The sequence below is a fragment of the Genypterus blacodes genome, unplaced genomic scaffold (assembly GCF_046128005.1).
Source record: "Genypterus blacodes isolate CSIRO-AG114 ecotype Tasmania unplaced genomic scaffold, CSIRO-AGI_Gbla_v1 ptg000156l_1, whole genome shotgun sequence".
In the NCBI taxonomy this organism is placed as follows: domain Eukaryota; kingdom Metazoa; phylum Chordata; class Actinopteri; order Ophidiiformes; family Ophidiidae; genus Genypterus; species Genypterus blacodes.
This window is the reverse complement of record NW_027466957.1, coordinates 4694686-4709507: the sequence shown is the minus strand read 5'-3', so window position 1 is coordinate 4709507 and position 14822 is coordinate 4694686. Positions and strand designations below refer to the sequence as shown.

The 14822-nt window shown below is 43.8% G+C and overlaps 2 protein-coding genes across 5 annotated transcripts; both read left to right on the top strand.

Annotated features, from left to right (window-relative positions):
- Positions 1-179: 179 nt before the first annotated feature.
- tfcp2 (transcription factor CP2) lies at positions 180-6918 on the top strand. Of its 4 annotated transcripts, none has more exons than XM_076166647.1 (18): positions 180-497; positions 760-963; positions 1801-1952; positions 2058-2134; positions 2248-2353; positions 2506-2612; positions 2758-2910; positions 2996-3106; positions 3463-3551; positions 3729-3777; positions 4197-4262; positions 4381-4452; positions 4904-4997; positions 5137-5227; positions 5308-5414; positions 5699-5841; positions 5946-5997; positions 6118-6918. In XM_076166647.1, exons 2-18 carry the CDS (start codon positions 842-844, stop codon positions 6153-6155), a joined length of 1629 nt encoding a protein of 542 aa, XP_076022762.1. In that variant the 5' UTR covers positions 180-497; positions 760-841; the 3' UTR covers positions 6156-6918. The 4 variants fall into 4 exon arrangements, with proteins under 4 accessions (XP_076022762.1, XP_076022761.1, XP_076022764.1 ...); XM_076166646.1 differs by having other exon boundaries at positions 3463-3557; XM_076166649.1 differs by lacking the exon at positions 4197-4262.
- Positions 6919-8131: 1213 nt separating this feature from the next.
- On the top strand, positions 8132-14156 carry csrnp2 (cysteine-serine-rich nuclear protein 2). Its single transcript, XM_076166645.1, has 5 exons — positions 8132-8215; positions 10326-10498; positions 10594-10856; positions 12068-12364; positions 12999-14156. Exons 2-5 carry the CDS (start codon positions 10339-10341, stop codon positions 13935-13937), a joined length of 1659 nt encoding a protein of 552 aa, XP_076022760.1. The 5' UTR covers positions 8132-8215; positions 10326-10338; the 3' UTR covers positions 13938-14156.
- Positions 14157-14822: the final 666 nt, after the last annotated feature.

Below are 14822 nucleotides of genomic sequence, written 5' to 3'. Positions count from 1 at the left end.
TCATGTTCAATAATGTAGGAGTCACAATATATATGTTAAGGTTTAATATTAATTCGTTGATGTATAGCTTCGTTTGAATGATAAGGTATAAGTTGGAGTCTAGTTGATCCCAAGCTGTAGATGGCAGTAATGAGCATCTTGTTCTTTGCGAGATCTTTTATTGACTTAGAGGAAGACGAATAAACGGAAATTACTCTGAATCCTTTTCCGGACGAAGCTAGATAAACAAACAAAAGCAAGATAATATATTTCACATATTTACTAGTCTGACAATAAATTCGTGTATTTCATTAATGAATATGTCTACCAGGACGAAATTGTTTAACTAAATACCTAACAACGGAGGCTATTAAACTCCTAGCATGTGAGCGCAGCCAGCTAGCCGAGGTAGCCGCAAGCTCGACATGTTTATGTCTGTGCTGGAGCGAAGCTGCGCGACATGACGGCATGAAGCTGCCTCAGCATTAGAAACTCGCTCAACTTATTGCGCTGTTGAGGTAAGACGGACACGTATGACTGCTTAACGTTGACCAAATGAAACAACGAGTACAGTGTAAATTACTATGTCTTAATTTAAGTTATTTTCCTCCACTCTAGTTCTTCTACCGTTTCCCTCAGGTGTTCAGAATTAAATATGCGACAGATAATTTGGTGCCAATTATTTCCGGTATTCGTTATTTAAAGCTGATCTATTATGTGTTGGACGCTCCAGTCACATTCAGTAATGATTCACTTCTTCTTCTACTTTCTCCATCACAGGTCGGAAGTTTGAGGGAAGTTTGAGGGTGTAAATCCTTGAGTTTTTAAAGGAACTGTCCCGTCTAAGGTCCTCATCGTCACCATGGCGTGGGCTCTGAAGTTGCCTCTCACGGATGAAGTGATCGAGTCCGGTCTGGTGCAGGACTTCGATGCCAGTCTCTCGGGTATTGGCCAGGAGCTTGGTGCTGGAGCCTACAGCATGAGGTGCAGTATGAAGCTTAGTCTGTTAAGAATGTGTGACACTGTGACAATGCTGCCATACATTCATCTGAAAGGAAATATGCAATCTGCTCTGTGGCTGTATTAGAAGGTTTCAAACTGACACACCATGTCATCATCATCTATGGGGTGAAATGTAATGCACTTTATTTGTGAAGCAATGCGTAGCGCAAGCTTGTGTGTGAGGAGTGTGTGTGTATTATCATAAACCACTATTATCATAAACCAGGAACCTTTATCTAATTGAATTAGTTAATATACAGCTACAATATATCTCAGTTTGGCAGTCCAGTTGCATTAAAATTAGATTTAAGCGCATAGGATCGTCAAGAAGTAGTTTATCTGTAAGACGTCACTCAACTCTATTGCTTGATGTTCTCTCTCACACAGAAAATCTTTCATGATGGAAATGATATGAAATCAATATTATTTTTTTGCTGAGTCGATGCATTGCTATGAGAAGACTGATCTCTTTCAGTAACATTTTGGTTAAGTGCTCTGTGAAATGATACTGTACCAGTCTAAAGTCCTCTATGCAGAGGAGCGATGAGCTGGATCAGGCTGGATACCTCAGTACTTGTTAGCCGTGCCCTCGTTCTCTCTATTTTAATTAATGCACTGCAAAGCTACACAACATAAATAGGCACCATATAGCTCGTAGTGGTGTCTGGTACAGAGGGAATCTGTATTTGTTTTAGTCTTTATCACTGGAATTGAATATACCGTCTAAAGAGAGAGAGAGAGAGAGAGAGAAAGCAAAGGAGATGTCATCAGGCATTGCCAGTTCACTGACATGACTGTCCCTTTGTCTCTGCTCTCCAGCGATGTCCTTGCCCTCCCCATCTTCAAGCAGGAGGAATCCAACCTGCCTCCAGATACAGAAAACAAGATCCTTCCCTTCCAGTATGTTCTATGTGCTGCTACCTCACCAGCTGTTAAACTGCATGATGAAACACTCACCTACCTCAACCAAGGTCAGCATTTGTGTCCATGTCACATCGCAACGTTGAACTGCAATGTTTTGTGGCATCCATGTTGGACTTGGTATCTGTTTATGTTTTGTGATCTTGTAATTGCAGGGCAGTCCTACGAAATCAGAATGCTTGACAATCGGAAAATTGGGGAGCTCCCGGAAATCACTGGTAAAATGGTGAAGGTAAGAGATCCTAACTAATTCATTTTGACAAGCGTACATCCTGTCCCAATTCTGCTCTGACGTACCAGTAGACATACTGTATGTGCCAAGGTTTCTCTTTGAATTTGTTTCAGAGCATCATCCGTGTGGTGTTTCATGACCGACGCCTTCAGTACACAGAGCACCAGCAGCTGGAGGGCTGGAGGTGGAACAGGCCGGGGGATCGCATCCTCGACCTCGGTGAGTGCGGCGTGAACACGGCTCCAGCTTTGATCGGCTTTATATTTACAAGATTAGATTTAGAAAATGTTCAGTGCACAATCGTCATATTCCGGAAAAGATGGTGCATGGAAATACTTTTGATACAAGCTTGTTTCGTTGATCCTTTGCAGATATTCCCATGTCGGTCGGCATAGTTGACCCCAGGTCTAATCCCACTCAGCTTAACACTGTGGAGTTCCTTTGGGACCCATCGAAGAGAACCTCTGTTTTTATCCAGGTAGAATGACAGACAATACTGCACATATTGGAGCATTGCTGGCACCAATATCATGTGCTTTTGTCATTTTAAAGCTAAATGTGACTTGCCTTATGTAATGTCAACATAGGTGTTAAGGTTTAAACTTTATATTTCATTCCTTTAGGTCCATTGCATCAGCACAGAGTTCACAATGCGCAAGCATGGAGGGGAGAAAGGAGTACCTTTCCGTATCCAGATTGACACATTCAAAGAAAACGAGAGCGGAGAATACACAGAACACCTCCACTCGGCCTCGTGCCAGGTCAAAGTCTTCAAGGTGAGTGGAATGAGGAGAAGACTGCCGTAGTGTTGTGCTCTCTTTCTACATGTTAATGTGACCTCATGACCCCACACTGTTTCAGCCTAAAGGCGCAGACAGGAAGCAGAAGACAGACAGGGAGAAGATGGAGAAGAGGGCCCCACAGGAGAAGGAGAAGTACCAGCCCTCGTATGAAACCACCATCCTGACAGAGGTTGGCATATTATAGAAGTGCTCCAGGGGTGAATGGTAGCTTAGATGAAGAGCGTCAGCAGGAGACATAACCTTTATTTTAGTAAGATCAGTTTGACTCTGGATTGTTATTCTATGGTTTCCAAACCATCCCGGAATTCCTAATCCAAATTGAGAACAGGTTTATGTTTACTTACGTGCCAACAAGTAATTTATTACAAGAAACTAAATGGGAGAACAAATACAACAGCACCAAGAGAAACACCCATAGTTTGTCAGAAGGCGCAGCTCCTAACTGCTGACTGCAGCGTTTGTCTTTCTAAACTGATTGAGATGTCAGATTAATGATTTATGATAATGTATTTGTGCTTTTTCCAGTGCTCTCCCTGGCCTGAGGTCACTTATGTCAACAACTCCCCTTCCCCCGGCTTCAACAGCACACACAACAGCTTCCCAGTTTTAGAAGGGTATGAGTGAGTAAAGGCTCAATGAATTTAATTCATAGATCAACACGCAGAGCTTAAGGTTTGTGAGAAACACAAGCGATGTGTATATTTATCTCGGTGCCGATGAAAGCAGTTGAGGTTTGGCCTTCATTCTGGATTCCCGTGTGGTCAATTGTTATTTATTTTGTCTTTTTAAAGAAATGGGTCACCCAGCCACCAGCCCGAGCCTGTTGTTCAGACAGGAGACGTAAGTAAACATGCATCACTCCTCCGAGGGTTCATGCCCTGATTACATCCTGTCTCATATTAATAGACACAAAACGTAAAGCTGACAGCCACATGAGCTTTTATCCTGGTAAAGTCACTGAAGGACTTTGAAAATATGAAGTAGACAGAAATAGACCACCAACACTGAAGCAGTTCTTTGTATTGTCAAGTTGAAAGCAATAATTGGAGTTAGCTTGTCTTTGTTGTACCGTATGTTAGATTAGTTTCACCCACAATACATATGAAGGAGATAATATTGAGTTTAGATCAGTGGGGAGGGATTAATGAGGAGTTATTCTGCTACCAAGACTGATGGCAGCCAATGAGCAAGTGAATGTTGAAGAATCTACTTAACTTCCTGACTGTAAAAGAACCTTTTTCTTAAATTTGTTAATTAAGTTTTTCTTAGATTTTGAGTCTCCATGTACAAAGTCAAATCAAATCCTCATCTCAAGAATTGCCGAGGTGAGAGGAATGTTATCATTTGATGGTGGATGGTAAAAGCTTGTAGTTCAACCCTGCTGTTTTTTTCCCCCAGCATCCTCTCCTCTCTCTTTACTTTCCTCTGTTTTTCTCTATGTAGTTGTCAAAAACGAGACCCCTTCGATCCAAGTCATTTTCGGTGGAGGAAAACATGATCGGCCTGTTTGTTGATGTATGTATTCTACCTTCTAATGTTTTGCAATTAAAAGAGGGAGCTAGTTGAATTAGTAATGCTGACTAGTGAAGGAATACGTGTTGACTGGACTGCAATGTCCGTAAAACATTTCCTCCTTCTGCAGTTCAGGCAAAGGCAAAGTTCTGTTGAAAGCAAAGCGATCCTGGAAAATCCCTAAAATTTGGGGATTTTCTGAATATCGAGATAATTGAAAGAAACAAAGCGGCCTTAGTCAAAGTTCCCAGAATGTCTTTGTTTTTATTTTTTGTGCTAAAAACACTAGGATGTCACCTCCCCCCCTAGTTTAGAACAATTGTGGTATCTGTACAAAACATCAGCTTTAATGTGATTTCGCTGTTGCCTTTTATGGCCTAAGTAGGTGGTAATGTAGGGAATGAGAGGATTGCATTTCACGCTTGTCCTCTTTTCTGTCTCCCTTTCTTTCCAGAATTTGTTACCCACCGCAACACCGCAGGACGCACAGCAGTGGCTTCTCCGAAACCGCTTTTCACCTTTCTGTCGGCTCTTCACCAATTTCTCAGGTAAGATGTCTCCTGGAATCGGTCGTTCGCTGCAGCAGAGCAGGTGAGGCTGTTGACATTGGGGATGAAGGTCAAACTGTTGAAATAGCTCATCTGCTTCAAGGATGCTGCCAACTGTGTCTGCTGCTGTGTTTATCAGGGGCAGACCTGCTGAAGCTCACGAGGGAGGACGTCATTCAGATCTGTGGGCCTGCAGACGGCATCAGGCTCTTCAACGCACTGAAGGGACGGTGAGTCATCTGAACTCTGAGCTTCTGTAGGCACGTGTCATTTACGCTTAAGACCTTTAAGGCCTTTAACGTGTGTGCAGGGTGGTGCGTCCGAGGCTGACCATCTACGTTTGCCAGGAGTCTCAGCAGGCGCGAGAACAGCAGCAGAAACATGAAAACGGAGACCCGGCAACAAACACTTTCTTTGGTGAGCGCGTTTATGCTTTGTTATTATCTATTGTAGCACAGAATCAGATAGAAGCTGTACTCCCCATTTATCTACTGGGCCTCTTAGACGTCATTACCTGTTTGAAGCAGTGTCGCCATGGCTGCCAGATATTTCCCTTTTTGTTTGTTTTGCTGTTTGTGTAGTTGTAAACTCACTTCTTGAGGATTCCTTGGAGGAAAGGTCTAAATCACCATCCTTTGCTGTTCACATGGTATATGAATGTTTGTTATGTTGATCCTGACGGCTTCTCCTTATGCCCACAGTATATCACGCCATTTACCTGGAGGAGCTCACAGCCACTGAGCTGACAGAGAAGATCGCTCAGCTGTTCAACATCTCTCCCAGGCAGATTAACCAAATCTTTAAACAGGGTCCCACTGGCATCCATGTGCTGGTCAGTGACGAGGTGAGATCTCTTATTTACATTGTTCATCAACCACTTGTGTATTCGAGCTGTGCTATTATCAACTCGCAAACACACAAACATTCAACATTTGCTCTTTTTAACAGATGATTCAGAACTTCCAAGATGAAGTATGTTTTGTTTTGGACACAATGAAAGGTAGGTGTGGTAAGCGATCTGGTTGATTTTAAACTGCATTATGCTCTTTGTTGTTGTTTTCATGTTAAACAAAGCAGTGACGTGTTTTGTCTTGTGCCTTTTTTTTTTAAAACTCGCCAGATGATACAAACGATGGCTACCACATCATCTTAAAGTGAACGCTGGGCAGGAAAACGGTGTAGCCTCGCCCTCGTCATTAGAACCGATCCAGCCCGCCCCTCTTGAGCTTCATCCTCCTCGCTGCTCCTGGAATCTGTGGAGATGCGCCGTCACGTCTCCAGGCTGCTCGTAGGGACGCGCAAGCAGAAGCCCCCAGCTCTCTTTCCTCTCGATCACTCACAGCATTCTTTTGAAGGAGCGACTTTGTTACACCGATCAAGTAACTTTTTCCTCGAGATTTCCTCCGTTACCCGTGTGCCGCGAAAGATGTCGGCCGCGCCACTGCTGCCCTCACCGTCTCCCTGGTGAGCCAGACCTCTGCGCTTGTCGTCTCTTCAGAAACGCCACGACAGTCAGAACAGGTGGCCTTAAGCCAGCATGATGTAAATTAGTACAAATCCCACAGTCATGCAGGTACATGAAATAGTTGCAGAAAAGTCAAGGAGGCATTGGTGTGTTTCCTTTGAAAGATAATAGTATCTGTCTCTCTCTGGTGTGATCCTTTGCTTGAACAGTGAAGACCACGTCGTTGGCGTTCTGCGTATTGACCCCGGTGTTTTCCCCTCACGATGATTGATGATGAAACACTGTCTTGTGCTTGTGATCACAGTGGCGACACCAGCAAATTTGTCTGTAGCCCGTGTGCTTTCAGTGCCCCTCCGCCCCGTATGTTTTTATCCATTTCCGAGCACCCTTTTTAAATAGATCACTGCTTAAAAATGTTTGCAAAATGAATGATCTGTTACTTTTAAGCAGTTTTTTTTTTAAAAAACAAAAAGAATCTTTTTAACATGCCTGTGTTCCTCTTGTCATTGTTTTTGCATTTTACTTTCAAGTACTAGTACATGTAGTGAGTTGGTGGATACACCAAAGCTCCATTTGGACAGATATGATGAGTTTATGTTCACTTCATTGTGCTGCTTGGATTAAATGGATAGCTTTTTAGATATACAGCTTTGCCCTATCATCAGAATTATTAAACTAAATACTCATCTATTTTGCTCACGTCGTCTGTTATTGAATTGCTTGAACACGCGTGTGACAGTGTGTTTATTTGCTGATTATTTATTGACGTGGCTGAGTGTTTATCTGTCCTTTTGTTAGTCACTAGTCCATAGATCAGGACCTCTGCAAAGATAGGGAATTTGTTGCCATGGAAACTGCGGGGCATCCAAATGTTACATCCATGTACTGTTTATCAACTTAAATAAGAAGGCTGATTTGTGTTAAATGCAATCTGTGTTGCGACAGTGTCACATTTTTGCTCGGATGTATTGTGACATTATGAACAAAGAAGACAAATCATTGACTCCATTTCCCAGCATGCATCGGTGTGGGGCATGCGCGTGATGTCACAATAAGTATATATGGCAACAGGGAAAAATTTCCTTCTCCATTGTTGCATTGTAACAAATGGGGCCGGGTCAGGACGGGGAGGAAAAGCGAACGCTCGTATCCAAACCTGCAGCATTTTGACACCAAATAAAGCCGGCATGTTCGCGTTTATACAAGAAGACAACAAGCTACACACAAGCTGAACCCGCCCTGTGAAAACAAGGATAAAGCAACACTGATGTCAGCGGAATTCTCCATTTCAAGCAGTTCAAGACTCGCAACCAGGACGATAAAGACAAGACATTCGACTGTTTACATTATTCATGTTGCAACGAAAACATGTTGCAAATAAATCGCTGCTAACCAAATGTCGCCCTCCTTCCTGCCATCCGTCCTGTAGTTGAACAGATCGGCATGCAACATTTAAAAGAACCGGCCGGTCTGTTTCGCTGTGATCCTGCAGTGTGTAGAACAATGACCATGGATCACATATAGCTTCATGTGCACAGATCTTATTGCAAATTGACAATCGGACAAGATTTCAACCCAGATTTCACTTTGGGTTACCGGTTCTCCGCGGTTGCAGGCGGTTCGGGAATATCTGGTCTGGGAACAAACAAAAAAAGGCTTGTGACTGGGCGTTGGAAATTCATGTGCAGCCGGTGTTTGGAGGAGGAAACGAGCGACAAGCTGGTTGGAATAAGGGTCCCTGTTTCTGCCCCAGGTAAGAGGGTTTAGTGTTTCATTAACCGGGCGCTTTGCCATTGTATGTTAACAAAATGGGAGAGCTGGTGTAGTGGAGAGAGGGCGGACAGTCTGACTGATTCAACCTCCCCCCTTACACGGCAGGCTAGTCAGCTGCTGCATCCACACACACTCATACACACTACTGCATGTCCCATCTCTGTATAATACCAAATACCATCGAGTTTGAGTTGTATGCAAAGCTACCTAGTCAAACTTAGTCTGATCTATATTACAGTATAGTCATCTTTCTCCGAGTATGACTCAACATCCACCCCTTTGTGTACACTACACACTGCTGATTCATACATAGTTTCTCATTCATCTCCCATTTCTTACACATTTACTGGTAGACTTGGTAATCTGGGGAGATGTGCAGTCTTAAGTAAGGGGCCTTATCTTGACTGTTCTTCTTCTTTCTTGACTGCATGTACAGTAATATCAGTATTGAAGGTATGAATCTGCGATCTTAAGGTTAATCACAATAGAATAGAGGACTAGAACCTGCTGTCAGCACCAAATCAAGTGATCTGTCTCTTAAAATAGGGAATAATGGATGACAGGCGTGGAGTAATGTTACTTCCCATCACAGTAGGAGGAGAAGACTTTAGTGAATATAATTTGGGAATCATAGTTGGTCGGTTAAAGATAGAATAAAACCATGATCTTATATACTGTCAATGTATAGTTCGAATAGTAATCGGGGGCCTTTTCAGGAGTGGCCCCTTGCTTAATAGATAAGTATGTGCCTCTGATTTTGTATAAACTCATATCGGCTGGCTATTGTAAATGTTTATTCATAGTTGCATACATGCTCATATCAGTTTTTGCGACTATTTACACTGTGGTTAGATGTGAACTGTATGTTGTCGTCATTGTCCTTACAATCAAGTTGAATCTTATCATTTGAGCGATATCACTCACTGGTGTGTTTGGTCTATTTATATCACAGGCCTTAGATGGAGGTGGTCCGTCTGTTTATCTATAAGACCGGTGCTAGATTGTGTGAATTTGGATGCTATACATAGGATTTCTGACTAAATCAGTGTCGAGACTTGAAATGATGTCATCAACAGACACTTCTGCAGTTTGATCCACTAAGGCTGAATTAGTGACCGGATCTAGTTTCTCCTACTTGTAGTGAATTCTATTTCAGCGTGGGACAGAAAGTGTCCCAGTGGCTGCTGTGACGTAGAGAAGCTCCCAGGTTTGTCTGGAGGTGACGTGATCTTTTTTTCTGTCTGTCTCCTGTGTGTAGTACAAATATCCCGTTTGTTGCGTCCAAGGATGGATTTTTGCTTTAAGAACGTGTACAGTGGAATGATGGAAAGGTTTCATTTTGAACAATACAATGCAGCAAAAACATTTAACATGCTAACCCGGCTCCAGTTAATGATTTGCCTCATATACTGTAGATGTAAAATTGATTTGCAGATTACTAACCCGTTTTACAAAATGGGAACATTGTATCTCTGTACTTCGAACTTTGTCTTTATGAGTCACATTGATGAATTGGGTGAAATGAAATGTGACTGCAGAGCTACAGAACTGCACGTCTATGCAGGTGCTTTAATCGTGGCCTTGTTTGATCCTGATGATGTGATCTATCAGGATTCCTTCTAGCATTCAGATGATCTAATATTGACCTTCTGCACTAACTAACTAAGCACAATTAAGAGAAAAAGCTGATTTGCTTCATTGTTGTTCATGAAAACTCTGCTTGCCTAGTTGCCATGGTGATGTTTCCAGAGTTGATGATTTCAAAGCAGAATTTTTATGTGAGATGAGAGGAGAGAGGAAATGATGGGCAGGAATATAGATGAAAAGCAGCCACAGGGGCAAAAGCTGATGCCTTTCTCTGCAGTGGTGAAAACAGAAAGCTGGTAAAAGTGTCTGCAGGGAAAATGAGGCTTAGTAAGCAAATACTTAGCCAATATTGCTGCTAGTTAACATAAATAAGCATATTTCATAGTTGCAGTTCATCATCATCACTCTTTCAGTTGGATTTGATCCGCACACTGCCCGGTGCGAGGTGTGTCTGCTGGTGTCATGGTCGTCTTACTGGACGTGTGCTGTCCCTGTCCCCTCAGATCCAGAGTTTCCATGGAGGCAGGTTCGTCCCTCAGCCTCAAGCGACGATATGAAGAGGTGGACAACGGCTCTCCATTCTCGACACCTAAAGATTCTGACGATGACATCTCCAGCAGTGACAGCGCCGACAGCTGCGACAGCCTCAACCCCCCCTCCAGCACTGCGATTACCCGTAAGGATCAAAATGAAAAGACACACACACAGTGAATGCTGCTTGATTTAAAATGAACATGTCAAAAAAATTCTTCTTCTTTCTGCCCAAATCAGCTACCTCCATCCTCAGACATCACAAGCCCTCCCCGGGGGGTAAGCGGGTACGTTTTGATGTGGTGACAGTGTACTACTTCCCCCGGAGGCAGGGCTTCACCAGCGTGCCCAGCCAAGGTGGAAGCTCCTTAGGTATGGCCCGTCACCACTCGTCCATCAGACACTACACGCTGGGCGAGTTTGCCCGTGAACAGGAATCCAGCCACCGGCACACTCTGCGCCAGCACCTGCGCCAGGAGAAGCTCAATGCCCGGAAGATGAAGGTGAGTTCATACATTTCACCTAATAGTGATAGAACGCTGCACAACTGTATTGCAAGTCTTTTCCCCGCTCTCCAACCAATCACCAATCACTGTGCGTTACTGATTGATGATTGGTTTGAAGAAAACTCTGATCTGAACCTAAAATGACAGTCATCCGAAATAAGAGGCTGTAAATCTAAGACTTTAATTTAATTCAAGAAGCTGTTGTGTCGTAGTATGAAAGAAAGACTATAAACAAGGAGAATTTCATTGATTCATTTGAAATGTACAGCTCAAATGGATTGATTTAACAGATTGAAGTCCAGATTGATGTCCAGTTGCCGTCTAGATTTTCCGTTCTGGTTAAGTTCAGTTCCTTAGAAGAGACAGTAAAGGCTTCTGAGAGCGACGGCGTCCATCACGGCCCTCCTGGGTTTGGTGCCTCCCAGCAGCAGGTGGCTTTGCAGCTCGTTGCAGCGGCCTTCTCTCTGTACTGTATTCTGGGCTCTGCACAGCATCCAGCTGCTCTGTGACCCTCTTGACAGTCCTGATGTTATCTGCAGCCTACAGTATATCTGCAGAGGATACAGGTGCACAGTCCTCTTCTGTTCAAGGCTCTCATTTCCACTGGTAGTCTACATCACACTTGGCATCTGTGCAGCCATAAAGGCAATTAAGCATTATTTTTTTTCATTTATTACTAACCCACTATTATACAATGTACATTTTATGTTCTTCATTTTTTTAATTTTCTACTTAATACTGCACAAACAGCCTTTTGTAAATGCTGACAATGTTGCTATGAGAATTTGGAAATTTGTCAACATCTTTGCATACTTCTAAACCTAAGATGTAATTCTTAATATTAAAAATCAGGAGTGTGTGTCCTATCATAGACTGTCAACAGGTACAGTTAGGGCCTGATGCAGATATTGATTCATATCTGGAGGATTAGAAATGAGTTAGGACAAAGACATTTATGGCTGTACTTTAGGGTAGACACATGCAACACTATGATAAATCTCTGTGTTTATAACCATGGACTGGATGTGGATTATGATTAGGTCAACTGCAAATAAAGACCCAGATAGTGATCTCACTGAAACAAAGAGGGTTCTAGAGTGCAGTAATTAAGCCAGACATGAAACTGAGTGATTAGAAAATGATACATTTGTAAATGAATGAGTCATCCTCATTGTCTTGTCATCATTGTCTCCTCCTATCCTCCACAGCTGACGAGGAACGGTACAGTGGAGTGTGCTCAAGCTGACCTGCTGACTCTGGAGGACGTGTCAGACGAGGACCTGGACGTGGACGGGGTGGAGGTGGACGACTGTTTCTTCCTTCAGCCTTTGCCAACCAAGCGGCGCCGAGCTCTGCTGCGAGCCTCCGGCATCGCCCGCATAGATGCTCGAGAGAAGGCGGAGTTGCGGGCCATCCGCCTGTCGCGAGAGGAATGCGGCTGTGACTGCCGCCTGTACTGTGACCCTCGCCACTGTGGCTGCAGCCAGGCTGGCATCAAGTGCCAGGTGAGGCTTGTTTCACCCATGGGTGTGCCAGAAGGGAGCGACTGTCTGACTGTCAGTTTGCAGAGGAGTCAGGTTTCACTGCCTCAATCAAATCCTTTTTATATCCTATTTATCAGAATCATTCACAACTTTATTCATTACATTATTATTATTGACTCTTAGTCATATGTTTAGACATTTATATTCCTCTTTAGGCGCTCCATTGCCGCTCCTGTTCTTATTTTTTAAAGATATGTGACCTAAAGCACTATGCCCTCTTTATTTATGACATACACATGTGAGACTGAGGGAATTTTAATTTGATCATCGATACAGTAAAACAATTGTTACATTATCATATTTTTGTATATCTTGTCTCCTTCTGTGATCCCTTTAGATTGATTTCCCTTCACGCTTATGGAATTGTGTTTTTAACAAGAGAATTTAATTTCAATCACATTTATACCGGCATATTCTGTATCTTTCTTTAGTTGTTTTCATATTCCTGTAGCTCATTTTCTCCACATATACTGTGTTGTTCTTCTTTCTCCTGACTCTGCTTGTACACATGTATTGATGTTTACTTTATTCAACCGTTCCTGTATAAATAAAAAAACAGCAGAATGACTTACCTCAACATGTGCCCTTCTCCCAGGTGGATCGGATGTCATTCCCATGTGGTTGCTCTCGGGATGGCTGTGGGAATGCAGCGGGCCGCATCGAGTTCAACCCACTTCGTGTCCGAACTCACTACCTACACACCATAATGAAACTGGACCTGGAAAAGAGGAGGATGCTGGGTCAAAGGACTGGAGAGCAGTATGCTGAATCAGACCCAGTTTCCTCCCCTTCTTCCACTTGCCCTCCTTCCCCAGACCTCTCCTCTGTAGGTGGCCTGGACTCTGAGCTAGAGGAGACTGAGGTACAGACAGCGGTTGAGATTCAGGATCTGTTGGAGGAGCAGGACATTCTGGAGAGGGAGAACGAGACCGCTGTGCTGCACCTGCAGAGTGCGGAGGAGCAGGAGAGGAGGGAGCGGGAGGAGGCTGAGGGGGAAGCAGGGCAGCAGGAGCTGGGCACTGGAGGTCTCAGAGAGCAGCCTCTCTGCCTCCTGCCAGGTGCCTTGGGAGGAGAGTTGCCGGATCAGACAGGAGTGGAGGGGGTTGAGCAGGTCCTCCTACAGGGGCCTTTCCCTACCGGGGCCACAGTGCTATGTATCACCGACAACCAGGAGGAGAGTCCCTCTGATCTCCTCAAAGACTCCACTTCTCTACTCTACTACCAGCTCAGCCCCATAGAGACCGGAGCCTTCCAGTCCCTGCCTGGAGCAGAGCAGGCAGAACAGGAGGAGTGCACGGTGAAAGAACGAGTAGGTGAGTGTGTGGAAAGAAAACAACAAGAAGGAGGAGAAGAGGCAAAGGGCGGTGAGCGTGAAGACTCCGTGTGTAGGCAGAGTTTCGGCTCATCTTTGACCGCTGTGATTCTTCGCTCAGAGCAATGTGAGGGAGGAGTTGGGGAGAAGCCTTTGAGTCATCATCAGAGCCTCTCTGAAGAGCTGAGCCAAGGGGAGGCCTGCATGCCTCCTGAAGTTTAGTACAAGCTTCTCTGCAGATGTTTTGCACAATAGCTTCATCTAAGATGAATACATTTTACATTTATCACTGCTATCATCAAGAATGATTACAGGTTGCAATCTCTACTAGTGACTAGTGATTGATTTATGTGGACAAAGAACTTGAGTATTACAACACATGAGGGAGGGGGGATTCTGAAAGCACATACAGACCTCTCCCCAGAAACACTATGGATGCCACCGTTACAAGAAAAGACCCCACTGTAAGTGTTGGGGCCACAAATGGAGCCTTAAAGGAAACAATAATGAAAATAGAAATGTGTAAGAGTCAGTTATCGATGGGGAAAGTACGCGAGTTGTGCTTTGTTAATGTTCAGTGGAGTAATTAGAGAACACACAATCTAAGCCTTTTGTTTGGTGAAGTATAGAGCTATCAACACTAAACCTGCAGCCTGTGAGACACTATTGTAGTTATAGCTACTTACAGGCTCACATTCCAGTACAGTCAGTTTGTGCTGTAGTCCTTTAAGCCAAATGAAGGCCTCTGGTAGTAGTACCCACCCCCACCCACTTACCCACCCACCCACCCACTGAGGATAGACCTAATAATCCTGGAAATACTTGTTTTTGTGTACTGTATATGCATTTGCATTGGGCAATACAGAACCAAGGTTGACGCTTTGATGTATATGCACATTGTGGACTCGTGGGCAGGAAGAGTTGTGACCGCTACACTGACATGTGAAGTTCAACCACCAGAGAGCAGCAGACGAGCACCGTCCTGCTGACCGTGGCCTGCTCCAGCAAATGCTTTTACTTGTCAAAAAGCTAGTTTATCTGTAATAGTTGCAATGCTTCTGATATTCTATTTCTTTCAGTAATGTGTGTTTTGTGGATTAGATGCTG

Coding starts and splice junctions, on each gene's coding strand:
- tfcp2 (XM_076166646.1), top strand. CDS start 842: ATGGCGTGGGCTCTGAAGTTGCCTCTCACGGATGAAGTGATCGAGTCC. Junction 1,953..2,057: donor ACTCACCTACCTCAACCAAG/GTCAGCATTTGT, acceptor TTGTAATTGCAG/GGCAGTCCTACGAAATCAGA. Junction 3,558..3,728: donor CCAGTTTTAGAAGGGTATGA/GTGAGTAAAGGC, acceptor GTCTTTTTAAAG/AAATGGGTCACCCAGCCACC.
- csrnp2 (XM_076166645.1), top strand. CDS start 10,339: ATGGAGGCAGGTTCGTCCCTCAGCCTCAAGCGACGATATGAAGAGGTG. Junction 10,857..12,067: donor TCAATGCCCGGAAGATGAAG/GTGAGTTCATAC, acceptor TATCCTCCACAG/CTGACGAGGAACGGTACAGT. Junction 12,365..12,998: donor AGGCTGGCATCAAGTGCCAG/GTGAGGCTTGTT, acceptor CCCTTCTCCCAG/GTGGATCGGATGTCATTCCC.